The following is a 20,829-nucleotide window of genomic DNA, read 5'->3' on the forward strand; positions in this document are numbered from 1 at the left end:
CTTTGGAAGCAGCCCGGATTAGGCGGCTCTGGGGGGGGGGAGAGAAAGAGACCCCCCCACACACACACACAACTCCGATCGCGCCTCGAACCACTCCCGCAGGAGGACGAGGCGGTGGGAGCAAATCCCCCCAGAAAGCATCTCCCCAAACGCAAATCGTTCGCCTTCCGGGAGCTGCCGAACCCCGCAGCTTCAGAGGCAGGCAGGCGGCGACCCAAGGCCGCAGGAAAGCCGCCACTCTCAGCTCGCCGCACCGCCGCAGAGCCCCGCAGCCCTTTGGCCAAACCCCGGCCCCCAAATCGCCTCTCCTCCCCACACCCACACCGGGAGCAGGCCGAGGCCAGGGCAAGAAGGCTTTGCAAGCACCTACCCCTGGAGCGAGGGAGGGAGGGAAGGAGGGAAGGAAGGAGGGAAGGAAGGAGGGAAGGAGGGAAGGAGGGAAGGAAGGAAGGAAGGAAGGAAGGAAGGAAGGAAGGAAGGAAGGAAGGAAGGAAGGAAGGAAGGTTGGTTTCTAAACACATAAAGCAGGAAAATTAACGCCTGGCAAATTAAACAAAGCCAGCTCCAGAAGGTTTTAGATTATCCTTTCCCGGGATATATTATACAAATATTTCCCGATATTTTATATAAAAGGAAGAAAGAAATTGAAGCGTCTCTCTCTCATCTATCCTCGATTTTTACACCTCCATCAATTAATAAAGAATCATTTAAGACAGAGAAATATTAAAGGAGCGCGGCGGGGGGAGGGGATCCTACAAAAGAGAGCGCTCCCTTCCGCAAGCAAAACCGCCGGCCCGGCCTGTGGGGTCACCGAAAGGGCCTGGGTTGGTTGGTTGGCGGTAGGAGGAGATGTTTGCCGCGGCTTGCCGGAGCAGGTCCGAGACTCCGACTCTGTCCTGGAGCCCCGCAAAGGGGGTGGGGGGTGGGGAGAGAGAGCCCTTTCCCGCTGGATCTTGCAGACCTCGGCTGTGGGAACGAAGAGTCCCCGGGCCGGGCAGAAATCCCTCCCTCTCCCCCTCCTTCCTCATCTTCCTTCCTTCCTTCCATCCTCCCTCCCTCCTTTCCTTTCCTTACCTTACCTTTCCTCCCTCCAACCATCCCTCCTTTCCTTCCTTCCTTCCTTCCTTCCTTCCTTCCTTCCTTCCTTCCTTCCTTCCTTCCTTCCTTCTTTCCTTCCTTCCTTCCTTCCTTCCTTCCTCCCTCCCTCCCTCCCTTCCTTCCTTCCTTCCTTCCTTCCTTCCTTCCTTCCTTCCTTCTCTCCCTCCCTCCTTCCCTCCCTCCCTCCCTCCTTTCCTTTCCTTTCCTTTCCTTTCCTTTCCTTTCCTTTCCTTTCCTTTCCTTTCCTTTCCTTTCCTTTCCTTTCCTTTCCTTTCCTTTCCTTTCCTTTCCTTTCCTTTCCTTTCCTTTCCTTCCTTCCCTTCCCTTCCCTTCCCTTCCCTTCCCTTCCCTTCCTCCTTCCCTTTCTTTCTTCCTTGCTTGTTTCCTCCCTCCCTCCTTTCCTCCTTTCCTTCCTCCCTCCCTCCCTCCCTTCCTTCCTTCCTTCCTTCCTTCCTTCCTTCCTTCCTTCCTTCCTTCCTTCCTCCCTCCCTCCCTCCCTCCCTTCCTCCCTCCCTCCCTTCTTTCCTTTCCTTTTCTTACCTTTCCTTTCCTTTCTTTTCCCTTCCCTTCCTTCCCTCCTTCCTTCCTCCCTCCCTCTTTCCTTTCCTTTCCATTCCTTACTTCCTCCCTCCTTTCCTTTCCTTTCCTTTCCTTTCTCCTTCCCCCTTCCCTCCCTCCTTCCTTCCTTCCTTCCTTCCTTCCTTCCTTCCTTCCTTCCTTCCTTCCTTCCTTCCTTCCTTCCTTCCCTCCCTCCCTCCCTCCCTCCCTCGCGCCCCTCCACGCTGCCCCTCTCGACCCCTTCCCCCTGCCAGAAGAACTGCCCCGACTAATGGCGTTTTGTGTGTGTGTGTGTGTGTGCGTGCGTGTGTGTGTGCGTGCTTGGGGGTGCGCGTGTGCCCGGGTGTGCGTGGGTGCGGCGTGCTGCGTGGCTGGCTCGGTGTGCGTTGTGTTCTCTCTCCCCAGCAGGGCACGGGGGCGTCAACCAGCTCGGGGGGGTGTTTGTGAACGGCCGGCCGCTCCCGGACGTGGTGAGGCAAAGGATCGTGGAGCTGGCCCACCAGGGGGTGCGACCCTGCGACATCTCCCGCCAGCTGCGGGTCAGCCACGGCTGCGTCAGCAAGATCCTGGGCAGGTACGGCCGGGCCGGGCGGGTCTCGGGCCCCCTTCGCCCCCCAGCCCGCCCCGCCGCCCCCTCCCCCCTCCCCCGAGGCCAGGCGCCGCGGCCGCTTTAACCGTCTGGCACTGTCTTGCAACAGGCACCTGCTGCTGCGGGGGGCTCGGACAGAGGGCGGAAGGCACCGGCCCGACCCGCGCGCCACCCCCTGGGCTGTGAGACCATCCGGCAAGTCTCCCTGCCCCGCGCCCTCCTCCTCCGCCGCCGCCGCCCCCCGCAGGTCAGCAGCAGCAGCACCCAGCGGCCGGCTGCCCACTCCGGGCAGAGCGGAGCTCCGAGGACGGGGCGGGGGAGACGGAGCATGCCGGAGGGCGCGGGGGGAGTCCGGGCCTGGCCCCACGAAGAGCCCAAGCGCTTGGCCATGCCAGACATGACGGGCCCCGCAGGAGAGGCCGGAGGGGGGGCTGGCGGGGGTCCCCTCTTGGGAGCCTGGACGGCCTCCCTCTCCCTCGCCCACCCCCTGCACCTGGGAGGCTCTGCGCACTCGAAATCCCTGGGGGGGGGGGAGGAGAGGAGGGGGCCTTGGCTTGCCACCGGGCCCGGGGCTTCCGGGAAAAGGCGGCAGCGCCGTCGAGGAGGGCGCCGAGACTGACCCCGGCTTTGCCCCGGCAGGTACTACGAGACCGGAAGCATCAAGCCCGGGGTGATCGGCGGCTCCAAGCCCAAGGTGGCCACCCCCAAAGTCGTGGATAAAATTGCCGAATACAAGAGGCAAAACCCCACCATGTTCGCCTGGGAGATCCGCGACCGGCTACTGGCCGAGGGCATCTGCGACAACGACACGGTCCCCAGCGTCTCCTCCATCAACCGGTAAGACCCCCGCCCCCCCTCCTCTCTCTCCCCGCCCAGGCCGCCGCCGCCGCCGCCTTTCCGCGACCTCCGCCGCCCCCCCCCCCATTGCGTTGCCTCTTTTTCACTTGGAAGCGAGGGGGCCGAGCCCCAAGCCCCCCACCCCAGTCCGCCTTCCGAGGCGCGGCGCTGGGCTTCCTGGGCCGGCTGTGCCGGCGGTTGCCTCCTGCGGTTTGCTTGAGCCCCACGTTGGCAGGAATTGGGGTCTTCTGGCCTGGCTCAGCTTTTGGAAGAAACTGCCGCTGCCGGTGGAGGGGCGGGGCGGGGCGGGCAGGCCGGCGGGGTCTGGGGCCGGGGAGGAGGCTTGTGCCCTGGCCGCTCCCGGGACGGCGGAGCCACGTCGAGTCTTCTGCTTTTCCTTCCCCTCAACACTCGTCGGTTTTCGAAAATTAGTTGGGGGGGGGGAGCCAGAAGCCAGGTTTGCCTAGGGCGCCGGCTAGTCTAGGGTCGCTCCTGCCTCCCAGGGCCCGCGGTCGGCCGCCTCCCTCCCCGCAGGGTCGCTGGGAGGGGGGGAGGGTGTTCTTCTCGGCCCCCGGAGCCCGCCCGCCTGCTCGCCCCCTCCCACGCAGAAGAGGCCTGGTCCCTTCGCAGAGCCCCCGGAAAGGGCGGGAGGCAGCTCTTTTGAGGCGAAATGGTTTCCTGTGGTAGCTTATACGGAATTGTGCCAAGGTCCTTAATTACGTTGTGATATTTCTTGTTCTGCTTATTGGACCAGATTGGTGTTCTACTTACCTGAGGTGATCTCCATGTGGAATTAGTGCTTACTTACAGCTTTGGTGCATCGGTTAGTTATTAATGCAAATTCTTTTCGTTAGTTTTGTTTTTGGTAGAAGCATTTATCCTATTGTCCACAGTTACGAATCATAAAATGATGATCTCTGTTATTTGCTGTGAAAAGAAAGGGCGGAAGGGCCACGCGGGCTGTGCAGGGGGCAGAAAGGGGCTCGGGTCCTCCGGGCGGCCTGAGAGCCGCGGCTGGCGGGACTGGAAGGCGGCGCGAGAGGCTGCCTCTTCACGGGAGCACAAGAGGTCCAGTTGCCGCCGGCTCTTCCCAGTGGCCCCGCACCGGGCACCGGAAGGGGCACTTTTCTGAGCAAGCCTTGGGCGGGGGAGTCAGAGCCAACGATGCAAATAAGACCCTCATGCAGCTAAGCCAGAAGTCGGGGTTGCGCATTCTTTCTCTGGGGGGATATTTCGGGAAGGGTAGAGTACACGATGGAAAGAGCTCTCATTGCTGCGCTGCTGCTAGGCCAAGGGCAGCTGCTGGGGGTGGGTAGGAATGGGGGGGGGGGAGTAGTGCAGAAAGCGGCCCTTCGAGACGCCGCCAAACAGATGGACGGAACCATCTCCAGCATCCATCTTGACTGCTGCTTGGCTAGATATTTAATCCTGCAACTCAGAAAATGTAGCTATTCAAGAAAATCTGCACCAATGCACATGCAAACGGGGTGGGGCTTTTGTTGTTGCTGTTGTCTCCGTGGAAGATTGATCAAAAGAATTGTCAGAGCGGGTAGGCATTTTCCTAGCTGGCCTCCTCCTGCTGTAGCTTTTAATATTTTTGAAAATTATATGGAATCCTCCCAAATCGCCTCAGAAACAGCCGGTAAAATGAAGCGGGAGAACATGCCCCCCTCTCCTCCCCGCTCCCGGCTTCCCCCTCATATCCTGCGCGGCTCCCCCCCCGGAGATGAGCCCTGCGTGGCCCATCTGTATTAAAATGGTTATTAAGTTATGAACAGAGTAACATAATACTGATTGGCTAATTATACGCCCTCCTTTTTAAAAGCGGATCTTTGTTTCTCTCTGAATCAGGAACTAAAATAATCGCAGGGTGACATTTCAGTCTCTTTGTAGGCAGTTGAGGCGGGGGGGGGGACGCAGGCAGGAGGAGGAAGAGGACAGCCCCCCCCCCCATTCAAGCGGAGGGATTGAGGGGGAGTTTGCTGCGACCGGGAACACCACCTCCGACCAGGCCTCAGCTGGTGCAGAAAACCGGCTGTGGCCAGCAAGGTGTGTGTGTGTACAGAGCTGAGAGGAAGTCTTGTGCACACCTTTCCCCTCTGTCTGGAGACCTGCTGTACCTAGTACACAAAATTCTTTGCGGGTGGCGGGGGGGGGGGAGGAAAGTGGTGTGGAGACTGCGTGCACCGAACTATTCCTTTGCCACATTTGTGCGCTCTTCCCCTCGTAGTCCTGCAGCCTTCCGTAGTGACCACAGATCATTTTGGGAGGGGGGGGGGAAATTAGCCCATTAGATTTCACACTCGGGTTGCTGCACTAGGTTTACCTTTATCAGTGACTAGACGGCGATTCCCTGAAGCAGCCGAAGTCTCCCGGCCTCAGTCTGTTCTTGGCTCTGGCCGCTCTCTGCTTCCCAGGAGGAGAACCTTGACGGCGGGGGGGAGGGGGGGGTCTTGATTTGCTCAGCCCGCCCCTCCCGGGAATGACGTTGATTTGCTCAAGTCCTGGCTGAGCCGGCTGCCCGCACGAAGGCACCAAATGTCTCTTGCGCTCTCCGCCGGACCCTGGCAGCGGCGCCGTCTCCCTCGTTGTGGCTTCTCCCCGCCTTCATTTCTCCCTTCAGGCAGGAGTTTAAGGCAGGCCCGGAATGAAAGGCCAGGAGCGAAGGCGGGCGAGGGGGACCGGCGAGGATGAAGGCAGCCCCGCTCTGCTCCCCCTTGGAAGCACTGCCCGAGTGCCCCCACCTTCGAGGAGGCCCTCTAGCAGAGCGGAGGGAGAAAGGGGGGTGTGTGTGTCTGTCTAGAGAGGGGAGTGAAGTCTGAGGAGGAAGGGGCAGCTGGAAACATACACCTCGCATAGAATTTCTTTTGAAACCCAACCGTGTAATCTCCTTGTTGCCATTTTGCCCCTCTTGCCTTCAAACCCGCATTTCACCCTCGTGAAGAGCCCCCTTCGCCTGGGGTTGTCCTCTCCCCCCCCCCCTAGACTGGGGCCCAGTTTGTAAAGCCCCGGGGGGGACGGGGGGACTGGCCGCGGGTGCCCGGGGGAGGGGGAGGGGGCGGCGGGAAGGAAGGAGGGAAGGCAGGCAGGAAGCGCCTGCTACTTTCTCCCAGGTGAGACCCCGCGGCCTCCCCCGCCCCTTTCTTCCGGGGGGGCTGCGAGCGGCAGCGTGGCTGGCAGGAGACGGGCGTCAGTCGGGATCTTTTCTCAGCTCCTCCGGCTCCCCCCAGGCGTCTTTGTCTCCCTCTCATTGCAGAATCGGTGCAAAGAATGACCCTCCCGCTCGCGAGAGAGACGGGGTATAATTTAATTAGCAGAAATAAATCAATCAATATAATTTTGGTATTTCTTCAGCTGCTATTTTGAAAGGAGAGGTCAGGGGCGCAACTGCTGCCCAAGGAGAGCCGGTGAATCGCAGGCTTCACAGCCGGGGCAACTGCAGTAGCTTCCTTCCTTCCTTCCTTCCTTCCTTCCTTCCTTCCTTCCTTCCTTCCTTCCTTCCTTCCTTCCTTCCTTCCTTCCTTCCTTCCTCCCACTCCGGCTGCCATCGCCTTGTCCTCTGCTCGCCTTTCCTGCCCACTCAAATGCAAGAATAGTTCTCACTCCTCTCTATGTGACATTTCTAAGCGCCTGTCTACAGGAGAAATTTGCTGCCGATTGGGACTAAGCGGCAAATTCAGCATGGGAAACATCTGGGAATTGCCAGAGTTATTGGATAGACTTTTACTCCGTGTTGTTGTCTGTGGGCTTTTGCAACCCCCCGTTGTTGTCACTTGTTGTTACTGTGGAGATGAGGTGTGTTAGACTGACTGACAGACAGACAGTAAGACAGATCGGATACCTCTGTAAGGTTTGCAACCCGGAATTTCTTGAATGACCCTACTACAATTGTGTCGATATATCACCACACAAAGTGTTCGTTCTTTGCAAAGATGGACATCACAATTGTGAAAGGTGTCTGGGCATGAAGGCACCGTTGTAGTTCGGGAGGTTAAGAGGAGAGCGCTGGGCTTTTTCACGGGTGCGCAAGAGAAGGTGGCCTAGAAGGAGAGCCCCCCGCCCCCTTCATGGGGGGGGGTCCCCCAGGCTTTCCAGAAAAAACGGCAGTCGAGTCCCTTCTTTCTGAGAGAGAGCCCCGCCCCGCGGCACCTACCAAGTATCCAGTTTTTGCGCGGCTTTACGGAAATTGCCTGGTTATTAGAAGGTGGGCAGTTATGGTCATTAGGTATTAGATGAAATTTAAAACTGTTTTTAAATGTTTTATCAAGTATGTTAAAACCTTGGGACCTTGGAACGTTTGTATTTCCCTTCTGAATGACTGGTCTAAGGGCCGCCATCACAACAACAAAGCCAAGAGCCCTGCGGTCGGTCCGGTGCCGCCCCGGGCACAAGGTTCGGTTGCCCAGATGAGGAACGGGGGGCGGGGGGGGGGGCTGCCGTCGAGAAGGGCTTCGGAGTCTGGAAGGGAGGAGGAATCCCAGGGCCTGCCATTGGCAGCTGTCTGTGAAGGGCAGCAAGCTTCTGCCTGCGAAGTATCAGCCAGTGAAGGCACCAGACGAGCAGGGCGCCGGGCAGGTTATGCCGGCCAGGATGCGACACAAAGGGCTGCTGTCCGCAAGGATCGGCTGGAGCCAAAGACGAGGACTTGGGCAAGGGGGGTGGGGGGCGGCGATGCCCGGCTCCGCTCTCCCGCCAGCACCCGGTCTCTTGCCCCGCCGCTTCCAGGCCCCCGCTTTGCTCCTTCCCTGTTGCCGCCGCCTCTAGGACTGGCCGGGCTTGCTCGGCCGGGTCTCCTCTGGCTGCCTGCTGCCGCCCAACCCGGCCTTGGGCTTGAAAGGTTAGGGCCGTTTGCAAAGCACAACCGTGGGCAGCTTTTGAACCCAGCGCCGCCGCGGAGCCTTTCCCAGCAGCGAGGCAAGAATGCTGAGCGAAAGGCTCGGAAAAGCTTTGCGGCTCTCGCGGTCCCACTCCGCCCGGCCAGGCTCTTTACTTCCGGTGGGCTCCCGCCTCTCCTGGCCACAGGAGAAGCCCGGCTCGCCTGCGCCACCGACCCGGCGGGGCCTCCCCCTTTGCTCGCCCTTGTGGGCTCCGGAGAGTGTTCTGGAGGAGGACTGGAGGGTGGGCCGCCTACAGAGGCTGACCTGGTCAGAGCCCCCGCGCAGCAGCACCCGCCTGGGAGAACTCCCGGGCTGCCGAGGCCCTCTGGCCAGAGCTGGACCTCGAAGCCCCCACTGCGTCGGGAGGGGGGGTGAGAGACGGGGGGGCCATTTGCGGATCCCATGCAAGGGCGCTGCTGGAAGTGATGGGACGGGTTTTAGGGAATGCTCCTCATTCTGCCGCCGGGCAGTTGGGGAAAGAGCCTTTGTCACCCGGCTTGCGGAACTGCCTCGATGACAGAGGCTGCTGAAACTGAAAGCAAGGAGCAAAGGCGTCGCGACTGCGGCCCAGGGCAGCGGCAGGGCTCTTGCTTCTGGCGGGACTCTTGCTCAAGCGGCCAGGTGGGGGTTGAGCCCAAAAAGGGAGCGCGAGGCGGGGCGGGGATTCCACTGGCTCGAGGAACAGGAAACCCCAAAGTCCTTGCAGGGGGACTTCTGCTCCCCCCCCCCCCAAATAGTGCACTGCTGCTGCTGTTTTTCTAACAGTCCAGGGGGTCTTCTTGCCGTCGAGTTTGTACCGAGCACGAATGAACAAATCATTGCGGTGGGTGCTGGACTCAGGGGAGGCACCCCCGAGAAAGAGAGGACGCTTTCCGCAGAGAAGTGCCCCTTGGGGGAGGGGAGGGCTGTAGTTGCCAACTCTGCCTTAGGAAATCGCTGGAGATTTGGGGCTGAAGCAGGTTGATTTTGTTGGTGGAACACCAGAAACATTTCTCCTATGTTGTGGTTCAAAAACCAGCAAGTGAGATGCCAGCATCGCCGGCTTTGGGTGTGCCACTCTGGGCACACAGGAGAGAGAGAGGGGGGGGGGGGGAGAGGAGGGTTTGGAGCAGCCTCGAGGCTCCGAGTCTGGGGCTGGGGGCAGAGGTAGAACTGCTCCTGTCCCAGTTTAATTGGATTGGTAAGCCTGGCCCTGATCCCACAGAAGAATGAAGCTTGCATGTCACAGCCAGTAGGGCTGGCCCCACATAGTGGTGTAAGCTGCAAACTTGGCAGCACAGGGCATGGCCGTTCCCTACACTCCCAGAATCCTAGAGTTGGAAGGGACCTCCAGTGTCATCTAGTCCAACCCCTCGCAGAGTGCAGGAACTTTAGAAATACCTCCCCCCCACACACACACACACCCAGTGACCCTGCAGGCTCCATGACCAGCAGATGGCAAAACCCTCCAGGATCCCTGGCCAAACTGGCCTGGAGAAAAATGGCTGCCTGACCCCAACGTGGCAATCAGGAGTTTCCTGGGCATGAGGACGAAGCCCTGAAGCCACCCCCTTCCCACCCTCCTTCTCGGTGCCGCAGGCCCAGGTGCCCGGCGCTGCCTATGCCCGTGCCCTGCCTGGGAGCTGGTGCAGAAGGCTGGGATGCTGCAGCTGAACACCCGGCGTGAAGCAGGGAGTGGAGGTGCGCTGGCGAAGGCTGCCCCTCTGAAGGTCAGGTTTTGAGGACTCCAGATGGGGGACCGCAGGAAGAAGTCAAAATCCAGTTTAAACGATAGTATTTATTGGTTTTGGTCAATAAAAGGGGAAATGAGAAGGGAGGGAAGGTAGAGGGAAAATATATATTCAAAGGTTTGCATAGTTACACTATAACATATTTCTCTTAGGTTCTATTATTTCCATTTAATTCCATTTCATTATAACATTTCTGCAAGTCTGTTGTCAATTGTCTTAAACCTTAGATTTCCTGCAACTATGTACCTTTACAGCTTAAAGCCCATTTGCTCTGAAGGTGAAACACATAAGGTTTTAGAAACTGTTCTGGGTTCAGTCACTTGGTGAATTTATCCATTCCTATAGTGGTCGCCAAAGTTCTTTTCTGTCGATAGATCCAAATAGGCAGCCGTGTCGGTCTGAAGTAGTAAAACAAAATAGGAGTCAATTGCACCTTTAAAACCAACTTCGTTTTATTCAGAACGTTGGTCTTAAAGATGCAATTGACTCCTATTTTGTTCTTTTATGTTGTGCGTCTGCTGGTTTCTCTCAGTAGTTCAGTTGCTATCTCCATTTTCGCCGTTCCCAGGATTTTCGTCAAACGTTCCTCTTTTGTAGGGACGTCTGTTTTCTTCCAGTATTTAGCATATACTGTCCTAGCTGCCCTAATTAGATGCAAAATTAAATGTCTAACATTTTAAAATCCAGATGAAGCAGTCCCAGTTTCTCCCCCATTTACATGAGAACGTTTCCTCTTCCAGGGCTGAGCTCGCTCCCCCTTCCATACTTGTTCAGCACCGGGCAGGCTGGCTGCTCCTAAAAGGAGAAGATCCGTGTTCCTGAGCCGCTTCAGGGGCTTCCTTTCCTGTTAGTACAAGAACCACCTGTGCTCCCCCTCTGGAGTCTGGATTGCAGCTGATGTCAAAGGCATAAAAAGTGCCCAGTGGGGACAGCAGCAGCGGCCGGCGGGCCGGCGGCGGGGCGGGGGTCTTGTCTCCCTTGGACCTCTGGGAGGAGCGGAAGGAAGGAGCCTGTGCCTGTCTGTGTTGCTGGTCATTTGCAGCCAGCAGTTTGTCCTTGATATTGGGTTTATATCCCGCCCTCCACTCTGAATTTCAGAGTCTCAGAGCAGCTCATAATCTCCTTTATCTTCCTCCCCCACAACAGACACCCTATGAGGTGGGTGGGGCTGAGAGGGCTCTCACAGCAGCTGCCCTTTCGGGGACAACTTCTGCCAGAGCGATGGCTGACCCAAGGCCATGCTAGCAGGTGCAAGTGGAGGAGTGGGGAATCAAACCCGGTTCTGCCAGATAGAAGTCCGCTCACTTAACCACTACACCAAACTGGCTCTCTTCGGCCGCGGTGTGGTTCTTCCACAAAATAAAAACAAAAGGCTGCTGTCGCGGGACTGGTGGGGGAAAAGGCACAGAAGAGGTGTAGGAAACAGGCAGAGTTATGAAGAGCCGGCCACGACATAAAAGGCAATGTGCATGTACGTTGTACGTTTACTTTATACATTACTGTGTACCTTTACTTTGTGGGAAGTGTGATAACTCACAGAATTAGTTCTGAGAAGACACACATCAGATTGGGCTGTAATAAGATCAGGTCACTTTAGGTTTTTAAAGTCTGCTGGTGTGAGGGCAGCATTTACTGTATGACTTTGTGACAGCAACAAACCCGCCCCGCCCCCCCAGACCAGGGAAACCCCCCCCCCCCGGTAGAATGTCATCCCCTCACCCCACAATAGTGATTCTGAGTCGCCACACTTGTGCAGAGCTGCAAAGCGCACTATATTTTGATGGAGTTGCATGTAGCAGTGTTTTAAGACACAATTGTTTAAGAGTGTAGAAAAGGATTGGCTGCGCTGGAGCATGGGCGGGGGGGGGGGGCGGGGAGGGGGGGCTGTTTTACTGAGCTTTACCCAGCAGGGGGCTTGTTCTTGGCGCTCTGCGGAGGAGCCTCTCTCCTTCCTTTCCTGGGTTTAAGAGTTCGGAGGCAGGATCAGGAAGGGGAGGGGATAAAAAGGGGTCAGGAAGCACCGCCACTCGCAGGGCGGACAAAAGGCTTGGAGCTGCCAAAGGAAGGTTTAGGTCCCTTCAGTTTTTCTTCTGCTCTGGGACAATGAGATCCTTTGACAGATCCATTATGTCCAACAATGAGATTCCCCAGTGCCAGACTCGATTTAAAACCGGCATGTCACACTCGCTGAATGCAAAAGGGACCACAGTCACTGAAACATTTCCTCATCTCCTTGCTAAATCTGTCAGCGAATGAAAGGAAAAATATTTAGCCCCTCCATGGAAAAGAGTCGTGTTTACTGTTTATTGATCGGCAAGATTTATATCCTGCCTTTCTGCCCCATCGGGCTGCTGCGGTGTGTGTGGAAAGGAAAGGAGGTCTTCCATCTACTCCACCCAAAGCCCGCTCCCTTCTTGATCACAGCCCCGCTGTTAGCAGGGCCGGTTATGTGGCCAAAGGACTTCTTGGTGGTGGAAAAGGCAGCTGAGTCACAGATGGGGTTTTCACAGGCTTGTCTCTGTGTCATGACCCTGGACTTCTTTGGCGGTCTCCCGTCCAAGTATGAATCAAGTTCAGCACTGCTTAGCTTCCGAAATTTGAGAAGACCAGGAAATCTCTTTGGTCTTGAAGGTACTCCAATGCGACAATAACCCGGAGCACCTTCCTAAAAGTCCACCCCAAAGAAAGGCAGCTTGTGCTTCACGCAGTTATTCATCTGCAAGCAACAATAATAAGAACGAAACAGTGGGTCACCTGATCAGCGCTTGCAGTAAAATTACTCAGACTGACTATACGGAATGTCATGATTGGGAATGGGCATGAGCCAGATGATGTGTTATTGAAGTTAGTGATGAATTTTGGCTGGTTCATAGTTCACAAACTGAAGTTCACAGCAGGCCAACCGGCATGAACTTTCCACAAACATACAAGTGGTTCATGGTGGTTCGTGAATGGATACATTTCCAGAAAGACAGTCTGTCTTTGCTGGATCTAAATGTTTACCAGACTTCGAGGTATGGGAGGGGGGGTCAGAATTTGGAGGGCAGGTAGAGGAGCATCCAGGGGAAGTCCCCTGTGAGTTTGGTGTCTCTCATTTGCCCGGGGATGAGCTCGCTACACTCCTGAGCCCCCTGCACCTGCCATTTCCCTAGAAAGCCCTATCCGGAGGGCACCTTCTTCTCAGGGCCATAACTCAGACCCCGTCAATCCAATCCTCACCAAGCTTGGAGGGCAGGTAGAGGAGAGTGAGGCAGGGAGAGAGCCTCAGTGCCTTTGGTTTCTGTAGTGCACTGCGGGCAGCAGTCTACAGATTCATGAACTTCACAAACCAAACCAGTTCATTTGGTGCTTAAGATACATGATGTTCATGGTTCGTGAACCAGGCACGTCATGAGCCACAAACCAAGCTGCGTTTTCCCAGTTTGTGTCCATCCCTAGTCACAATAGAATTGCAGCCATGTTGCACTGGAATCTTTGCAAGAAGTCTGATTCCCATCATGTGACAAGATCACAGATCTGGGACTGCCAATTGAAAAAGAAATAAACTACACAGATCAGCAGGGGATGGTTACTTTGAAGGGTGGGCCCTGCTGAAGTCTCTCCCCTCCCCTCCCCACATCCCACCCTTTCCAGCCTCCATCTCCAAATCTCCATGAATTTCCCAGCCTGGAGGTGGCAACCCTAACCCCTTCAAACAGAAAAAGGTTCTGCATTGCCCCTGTCCTCTGCACACACCTGAGCACTGAGACCCTGGCCAGGATCTCAGGAGAAACCCAACAGCACCAAGAGAGTGAGGTGGGAAGTGGTGGATCCAACCCACCACACACACACACACACACACACACGTGCTTCCAAAGGGTTTCTCTTCTCAGCAACAAATGGAGCGGCTGCCCTGGCCAGGACACAACCCATCCCCCCCCCTCCCCGCAAACAAACAAACAAAAAGCATCCTAACCAGGCCGAGAAGTCCATAAAACAATCGCTTCAAATATCAGGTCATATAAATCTTAGGCTGGCCCAGGTAACCTCCTCAATTGCTTTTATTGTCTCTTGGCTAGGCTCCCTTGATTACCGTCTGGGGACGGGCAGGCGAAGGATGCCTCGCAGAGGGTGGTCTTCCCCTGCAATCCTATCTCCCCCTCCCGAACTGCAACAATCAGGCCATACAGAGGTGGATTCCACAGGCAAGGGGGCAGGGAGACCTGCATGAGCTCATCTGTCTGCACAGAAACCGATCAATAACTTTGTAACAAGAGCTCTTGTCGCGGGGGAAATGGACAACACAATAGTTTGATCTGAGCAGGCCGTGGAGGGATGCACTGCTGGCAGGCTTCGTGGGGAGAAGAGGCCTGGGTTTGCCCTTCTTCAGGGAAGGTGGAGGAATGGGGAGCAGAGATCCCAGGAGAATGGGGAGCTGTGTGTGGTGGTGGTGGTGGTGGAATCAATGTCTTACATGCAACATTTGGGACCATTTCCACTTATGTGTTTGTGTATGTTTTTCAGCAGGTAGGCTGGAAGATATTTGAAATATCCATTTTTTTAAAAAAAAGGAAAAAAAATTATTTGCTTAGTTGGAAAGTCACAACTATGAAACCATGGCATGTTGACAAAACACTGACCCCAGCCTCCCTGCATTTTTACACACACCCACGTCACCGCTTATGAGAACAGAGAGCAAAGCAGGGTGTTGAGAAAACAGGTTGTGTGTCTGGGGAAGGGGGCCTCTCTGAGGTCAGAAATCCCTGGGGATTGGGGGATGCAACCAGGGAGGGGGGGGAGGAGGGAGCTCAGCAGAGTCCCCCCACCAGGGCAGCCATTTTCTGCAGGGGAACTGATCTCTGTCATCTGGAAATGAATGGGGATTCTGGGAGCTTTCCAGCCCTAGTCAGTGGTCTCCAACCGTTTTAGTATAATGCTCCTTATTTGGTATGGAGATCCACTGGGGTGGGGGGAACAAAGAACGCACAAATAATTGAAAGCGCAAAAGCCTAGGACACCCATTTTGGGGACAGGACGCACAGACTGAGGCATTTATTTATTTATTATATTTATAGATCGCCTAATGCACCCAGTTGTGGAGCGCTAGGCAATGTATATAATAAAACCAGTAATAACACAGAGCAGGATTTAAAACATTCAGTACATTAACTTAAGCTTAAAAGAAGTGTTGAGTTTTAACTCCCCCCCAATGGTGTTCTGGGTGCATTTGCTGCTCTGAACCCGCTGCTGCCCCAGAGGATCTGGGTGTCACAGGGGAGTCTAAGAGTTCACATCTGAAAACAGCTTTCCTTCCAAAAAGAACAATGTCATTGTTGCTCAACTGCCATGCCACATCTAGACACCTTTCCTGAGAGCTCTGCAGCTTTCATGGATGGGCCACATTTTCCCAGAGTTCAAAGGAGGATTTCTTGGGAATGGCACAAGTGAGCCTGGTTTCCACTGACCTCAGGAGCTAAGCAGGGTTGGCCCCGGTTAGTCTTTGGATGGGAGACCCCCAAGGAAGGCCAGGGCGGCTCTGCAGAGGCAGGCCACGGCAAACTGCCTCCGAAGGTCCCTTGACTTGAAAACTGTACATGGTTGCCATAAGCTGGTTGTTGCTTGACATAGTACCATAATGCCCCTGTATAATAGTATCATAGCATCATTATGTCCCTGTATAGATCAATTGTGGGGCCACATTTGGAATACTGTCTACAATTCTGGTCACTGCACCTCAAAAAAGATATTATAGCATTGGAAAAAGTCCAGAAAAGGGCAACTAGAATGATTAAAGGGTTGTAACTCTTTCCCTATGAAGAAAGGTTAAAATGCTTGGGGGTCTTTAGCTTGGAGAAACATTGACTGAAGGGTGGTATGATAGAGGTTTACAAGATTATGCATGGGATAGAGAAGGCAGAGAAAGAAGTCCTTTTCTCCCTTTCTCACAATACAAGAACTCGTGGGCATTCAATGAAATTGCTGAGCAGTCGGGTTAGGATGGATAAAAGGAAGTCCTTCTTCACCCAAAGGGTGATTAACACGGGGAATTCACTGCCACAGGAGGTGGTGGTGGCTACAAGCATAGACAAGAGGGGATTGGATAAGCATATGGAGGAGAGGTCCATCAGTGGCTATTAGCCACAGCGTGTTGTTGGAACTTTCTGTCTGGGGCAGTGATGCTCTGTATTCTTGGCGCTACAGTGGGAGGGCTTCTAGTGTCCTGGCCCCACTGGTGGACCTCCTGACGGCACCTGGACTTTTTTGGCCACTCTGTGACACAGAGTGTTGGACTGGATGGGCCACTGGCCTGATCCAACATGGCTTCTCTTATGTTCAGTGCTTCCCACCACCTGAGAGCAGCAGCTGCATTCGCCCCCTCTGGACCATCCATGGTGGCAGGGAGTGGGAAGTGTGTGGTTGCCTCTGGCCACAGCCTGCACTTCATGCCACTGATGCCTCCCATGCCCACATCCTTTGTGTGCCTCTTTAAGAGGTGGTGAACAAGAGGCACCTCATGCTCTGCTCAGAGCCCCCTTGAGATGATGGGTTGAAGAGGTAGTCAACAGAGACTGATCTCCTAGTCATGAGCACATTCCAGTGACTGCACTCATATCTATTGGCTTGCCTGTCCATGAAAAACTTCTGCATCCCACCCTTAAGCTCTTGATCTTTTATAAAAATTAATCCTATAAGCAGGCAGGGTTGGCTTCAGGGCATCTGGCAGCTGAGTGTCAGTGAGGGCAGTGCAAGGTGGGCATTCCTGGGCAGGGCTCACCACCGCCACAAAGGAAGCCCTGCTTCCTGTGGACTGCTATTTGGGGCGGGGGGGGGGAGGCTCTTGAAGGAGGTTCTCAGTTGAAGGTCTTAATTGGTGGGCAGGGTTGGAGGGGAGAAAATGGTCTTTCGGCTTCCCTGGGTCTTGTCTGGCCAGAGCCTTAGAGGACCAATCCAGCACAGGAACATACTGGTTTAATACCCACAAGGCACATCTCAACTGGGAGGTCCTGGTGACCAGACTAGCTCCTGTATTTTGAATCAGTTGAACTTTCCAGGTAGTCTTCAAAGACAGGCCCACGTTCAGCACATTGCAGTAATCTAAACAACCAAACAATCATAGATAGCTGGGAAGGCTATATGGCTTTCCCTCGGTGTTCCTGAGGGTTGAGGATAAAGATTATTACAAATCTCTTTGTTGACTCTTTTTTTATAATATTAAAGCACATGCAAAAGAAAGGCCAGACCTCAGCCACAGAATTCCTATATCTGGTCACGACCAGCTACCAAATACGGAGCATGTGCAAGAGCTCAAGGGACTGACACACTTCGCTTGTTTCTACCTACTGATGCTTTTCAGTTTGTAGACACCCTCTGTTTGGTTCTCTTTCCCTTTTTAGTCAATGGAGCATACAGGGCTCAGAGAAGGCAGGAATGGATTGCTGCAGGTGGGATCCCCCAAGGAAGCTCCTGGCTTTATCCCTGAATCCTCCCCTCCTCCCCAAACCAGTTGGCAACAAGGGCAGAGCGTGGGTGCTGCTTTCAGGTTGCTCTCGAACCTTAGTGGTAAGGCCCAGCCCAGCCCAGCCGGAGAGAAGCTCTCTGCGAGAAGAAAAGGCTGGACAGAAGGCGTGGCCTGAGGGGCGTGTCCTTCTCTCTTAGGCAGAGCAGCTGTGAGTGCTCACCCTCAGGCCCTCTTCATGACAGCAGGGATAAGGGGGGGGCTCATTAAATGCACCTCTGGGTGTATCAAGTCAGCAGTGGTTCTCACTGGGCGTGGCCTCCAGCAGCCGGAGCCCCAGATGGGGTGGGAGGGAGGAGCCTGCTTATCCTTTGAGGGGGCGGGGCTGTGGTCCACAGGCCCTGGGGCAGCTGCCCCTGCTGCACTTTGGTTGAGGCCCCTCCTCCCGGAATGATGGACAGAGAGAGAGAGGAAAGGGGGCAGAAGTGTGATGGGACAGGCAGTCAGAAAGGAGAAATGAACACAGCCATGGATCCTCATCCTTCCATTGCTGTGGGTGAGCACCTGATCTTTTTTCTAATCTGTCTATGGTTTGAAAGACCTGCAGTTTTTCCTTTAGTATTACTTGTCCAAGAATCCCCCAGTTGCCTCCCTGCCATTCCCAGGCCTGCTTCATCCGTGATAGTCGGGGCCTCAGGAGGCACATGTGGGTCTTTGACCCAACACCTGTGGGCCTTCGGAGCACCGTCCCCCCGTGTGGCAGCTGCCTCGTGTTCCAGGAAATTGGACAAGGCCCTTGCCTGGTGTGCCTTCTGGCTGGCAGGTGGTGCCCACCTTGAAACAGCTGCTGCCGGAGGAAGAAGGAAGCTGGCCGCCTCCCTGGGGTGCCAGTCTTGTGCCGAGGACTGGAGTCAAATGTGACTCTGTTGGCTGAGTCGCAGCTGGCCCCCCTTCCTGGCCTGCCTCTAGGCAGCGATCCGGGGCTTCCTGGCTTCACTCCCAGGGTCTGAGCGAGGAGACCAGGCTAGCTTGTGCCCCCCAGGTCAGGGTCTACGACACAGTCACAATTCACCCCATTTCTCAAAGGAACATGGAGTTTGCAGTTATGCTGGGCTCAAAAACCTGTCCAGAGTGGTAGGGGGTTCCATGCAAATCCCCCCCCCCCGAAAAAAGCCCAGTTCATGCCTCCCTCCCTCCCCAGAGAGGGGGGGGGGCTAGGGAGAAGAGCTGTAGCTGCTGTGCTGTAGCCCTCTTCTGCCGGCAGAGAGCAGGCCCTCCAGTGCAGCAAATGGAAGCTTTGAAGCCTCCTGGTATTCCGTTCTTTCCCAAATACCCCCTGACCTCAGGGCTGGGTCTGAGGCTTTAGTCAGCCTTCCCAGCAAGAGGAGGATCCTGCAAAAAGAAACACAGAAATGACCCCTGGCCAGGCCAAGCTCACGCATCACCTCAAAGAGTGGCTGGAATGTCTGAGCTGCTCTCAGCCTCTGGCGGAAAACCCTGCCCCCATTTCCCGAAGGGTTTCAGCTCCCCCCTTCCCAAAGGCACCTTCTTTGGCACTTTCTCTCCATGACTATTGCTGCCATCATTGTCAGGGGGGGCGGGGTGCGTGAGAGAGATCCTCCTTGACTCTGCGGCTTGAGCTTTTTGTCTTCCTTTGGGCCTCCTGGCGCCAAGAGCTTGGACTGCCTTGAGCAGCCCTCACGTGAACCTCTGCAGCTGTCCAGCTGATCTCCACATCTACTTTGATCTCTTTTGCTTTCTCCCAAGGTGGACCCCAAGCGGCTTCCATGTTTCTCCTCTCTTTGGGGTAATCGTGCGTGTGTGTAGGGTTCCCAAGTCCAACCCCAAAAATATCTGGGGACTTTGGGGGTGGAGCCAGGAGACTTTGGGGGTGGAGCCAGGAGACACTGGGGTGGAGCTAGGGGGAAGGGGGGAAACGGCAAGCCGCCCCATCTCGGAGCGTGCGACGCCGCTGCGCAGCTGACGCCTCTTCTCTGCTCGCCGTGGCTGCTCCTCCGAGATGGGCTCAGCCTGAGCCCATCTCAGAGGAGCAGCCACGGCGAGCAGAGAAGAGGCCGCCGCGCTGCTGCCGCCTCGCCCGCTCGGCCTCTGGGGTGGAAGCGGAGGGGGGGGGGTGAAGGCGGGCCGAGGGCGTGGCAAGCCGCGAGCAAGTCCTAGAAGGGCCCGGATTTGCAGCTCGCCATGTTCCTGCCTGCCCTCCCCTGCACTCCTCCCCTCACCCTCCCCTGCGCTGCTGTCGCCTCTTGGCTGCTCCTCTGAGATAGGCTCAGCCTGGGCTCATCTCGGAGGAGCAGCTGCGGTGGGCGGGGAGGGGGCAGCAGCGGCGCGGCGGCCTCGCCGGCTCCGGGATGTGGCGGCTGGCCATGCTCCCTGGCGCCGTTTCCACCTTTCCCCCTGCTTCCGTTTTTTGAGGGAGTGGGGGAAGAGGGTGGAAATCCTGGGGTCCCCCGCCAGGGCGGGAGGATTGGGAAGCCTACGTCTGTGTGTGTGTGTGTGTGCGTGCCTGGAAATCATGGCTGGCTGCTAGTGACCCCCCCTACTGGGCCAGAGGAGGCTTGCTATTGCCTGCCTCTGTGTCTCAGCCTTGGTATTTCTTGGAGGTCCCCCATCTGAGCACTCGCCAGAGTCGGCCCTGCGGAGCTTCCAAGATCTGATGAGGGACTGGGCTCCCAGGGTGGGGGGTGGGGATGGAGGGAGCTGAGAACTGGGGTTAGTGTAGCTCCAGGTGCTCTTCTGTCCGAAGCAGGGTTGCCAGGCCTGACTCAGGAAGTATCTGGGGACTTTGGGGTGGAGCCTGGAGACTTTGGGGGTGGAGTCAGGAGCAAGCTTGTGATGACCAAACTCTGAAGGGACTTCTGGCCATCAGATTTAAAGGGAATGAACTCCTTTTAAAGGCCTACCCTTCATTGGAAATAATGGAGGACGGGGCACTGTCTTTTGGGGTCCATAGAATTGGACCCCCGGTCCAATATTTTTGAAACTTGGGGGGGGGCGTTGAGGAGAGGCACCAGATGCCATGCAGAAAATTTTGTGCCCCCACCTCAAAGAACAGCCCTCCCGAGCCCTAGATATCTGCAGATTGATTCTACATTATATCCTATGTTATCCTCAATGTTTTCTTCACAACAACCCAGTGAGGTAGACTAGGCTGAGGACCTATCACTGGCACAAGGTCGCCCCATGAGCTTCTACAACAGAGTTGGGATTTGAACCTGGGTCTCTCAGTTTGACTGCCCCATGCCAGTTGAATCTTGTGGCATCTTTAAGGCCTGAAAGGACGATTATTTTTGCCCAGTGAATCAGATGCATGAAATGGCGGTGGGGGAAACACCTTTTTTCCCTGGGCAAAACTTGACTGCTGCAGGAGCGACACACAGAAGGACTTTGTGCCTCATGAGAAGTGACTCACCTGGAAATGGGCCTCTCTGCTGAGGGACTTCTCAATGCAGATTTGCTGAGTCATCATTGCAGAAGTTTTGCTGTTCTTCCAATAATTTTTTTGGTGATGTTCTATTTTGTATAAGGGATTGCATTAACTTGCGCTTTAGTGTGATTTACAATATATTAATTTTTTGTAATATTGTTATGGTTTTTGATTGTGGCGGCTGCTTTATCTCTTGCCCACCTGGGGACTGGCAGCCGTGCAGTGGAAAGCAGAAATATGCAGGGCTATGCCTCAGAGAA

At 55.6% G+C, this 20,829-nt stretch overlaps 1 protein-coding gene across 1 annotated transcript in view; it reads left to right on the plus strand.

Annotated features, from left to right (window-relative positions):
- Window positions 1–2,006: 2,006 nt before the first annotated feature.
- The window catches only part of PAX2 (paired box 2), a gene marked incomplete at its 5' end in the record, with an annotated part of 159,516 nt that continues 140,693 nt past the window's right edge, over window positions 2,007–20,829 (plus strand). The window contains 2 exons of the mRNA XM_060240963.1: window positions 2,007–2,230; window positions 2,885–3,082. Of these exons, the coding sequence (XP_060096946.1) occupies window positions 2,007–2,230; window positions 2,885–3,082 (422 nt within the window). The remainder of the gene's footprint in view (window positions 2,231–2,884; window positions 3,083–20,829) is intronic.

Source organism: Heteronotia binoei, chromosome 6 (genome assembly GCF_032191835.1).
Source record: "Heteronotia binoei isolate CCM8104 ecotype False Entrance Well chromosome 6, APGP_CSIRO_Hbin_v1, whole genome shotgun sequence".
NCBI classification, from domain to species: Eukaryota; Metazoa; Chordata; class Lepidosauria; order Squamata; family Gekkonidae; genus Heteronotia; species Heteronotia binoei.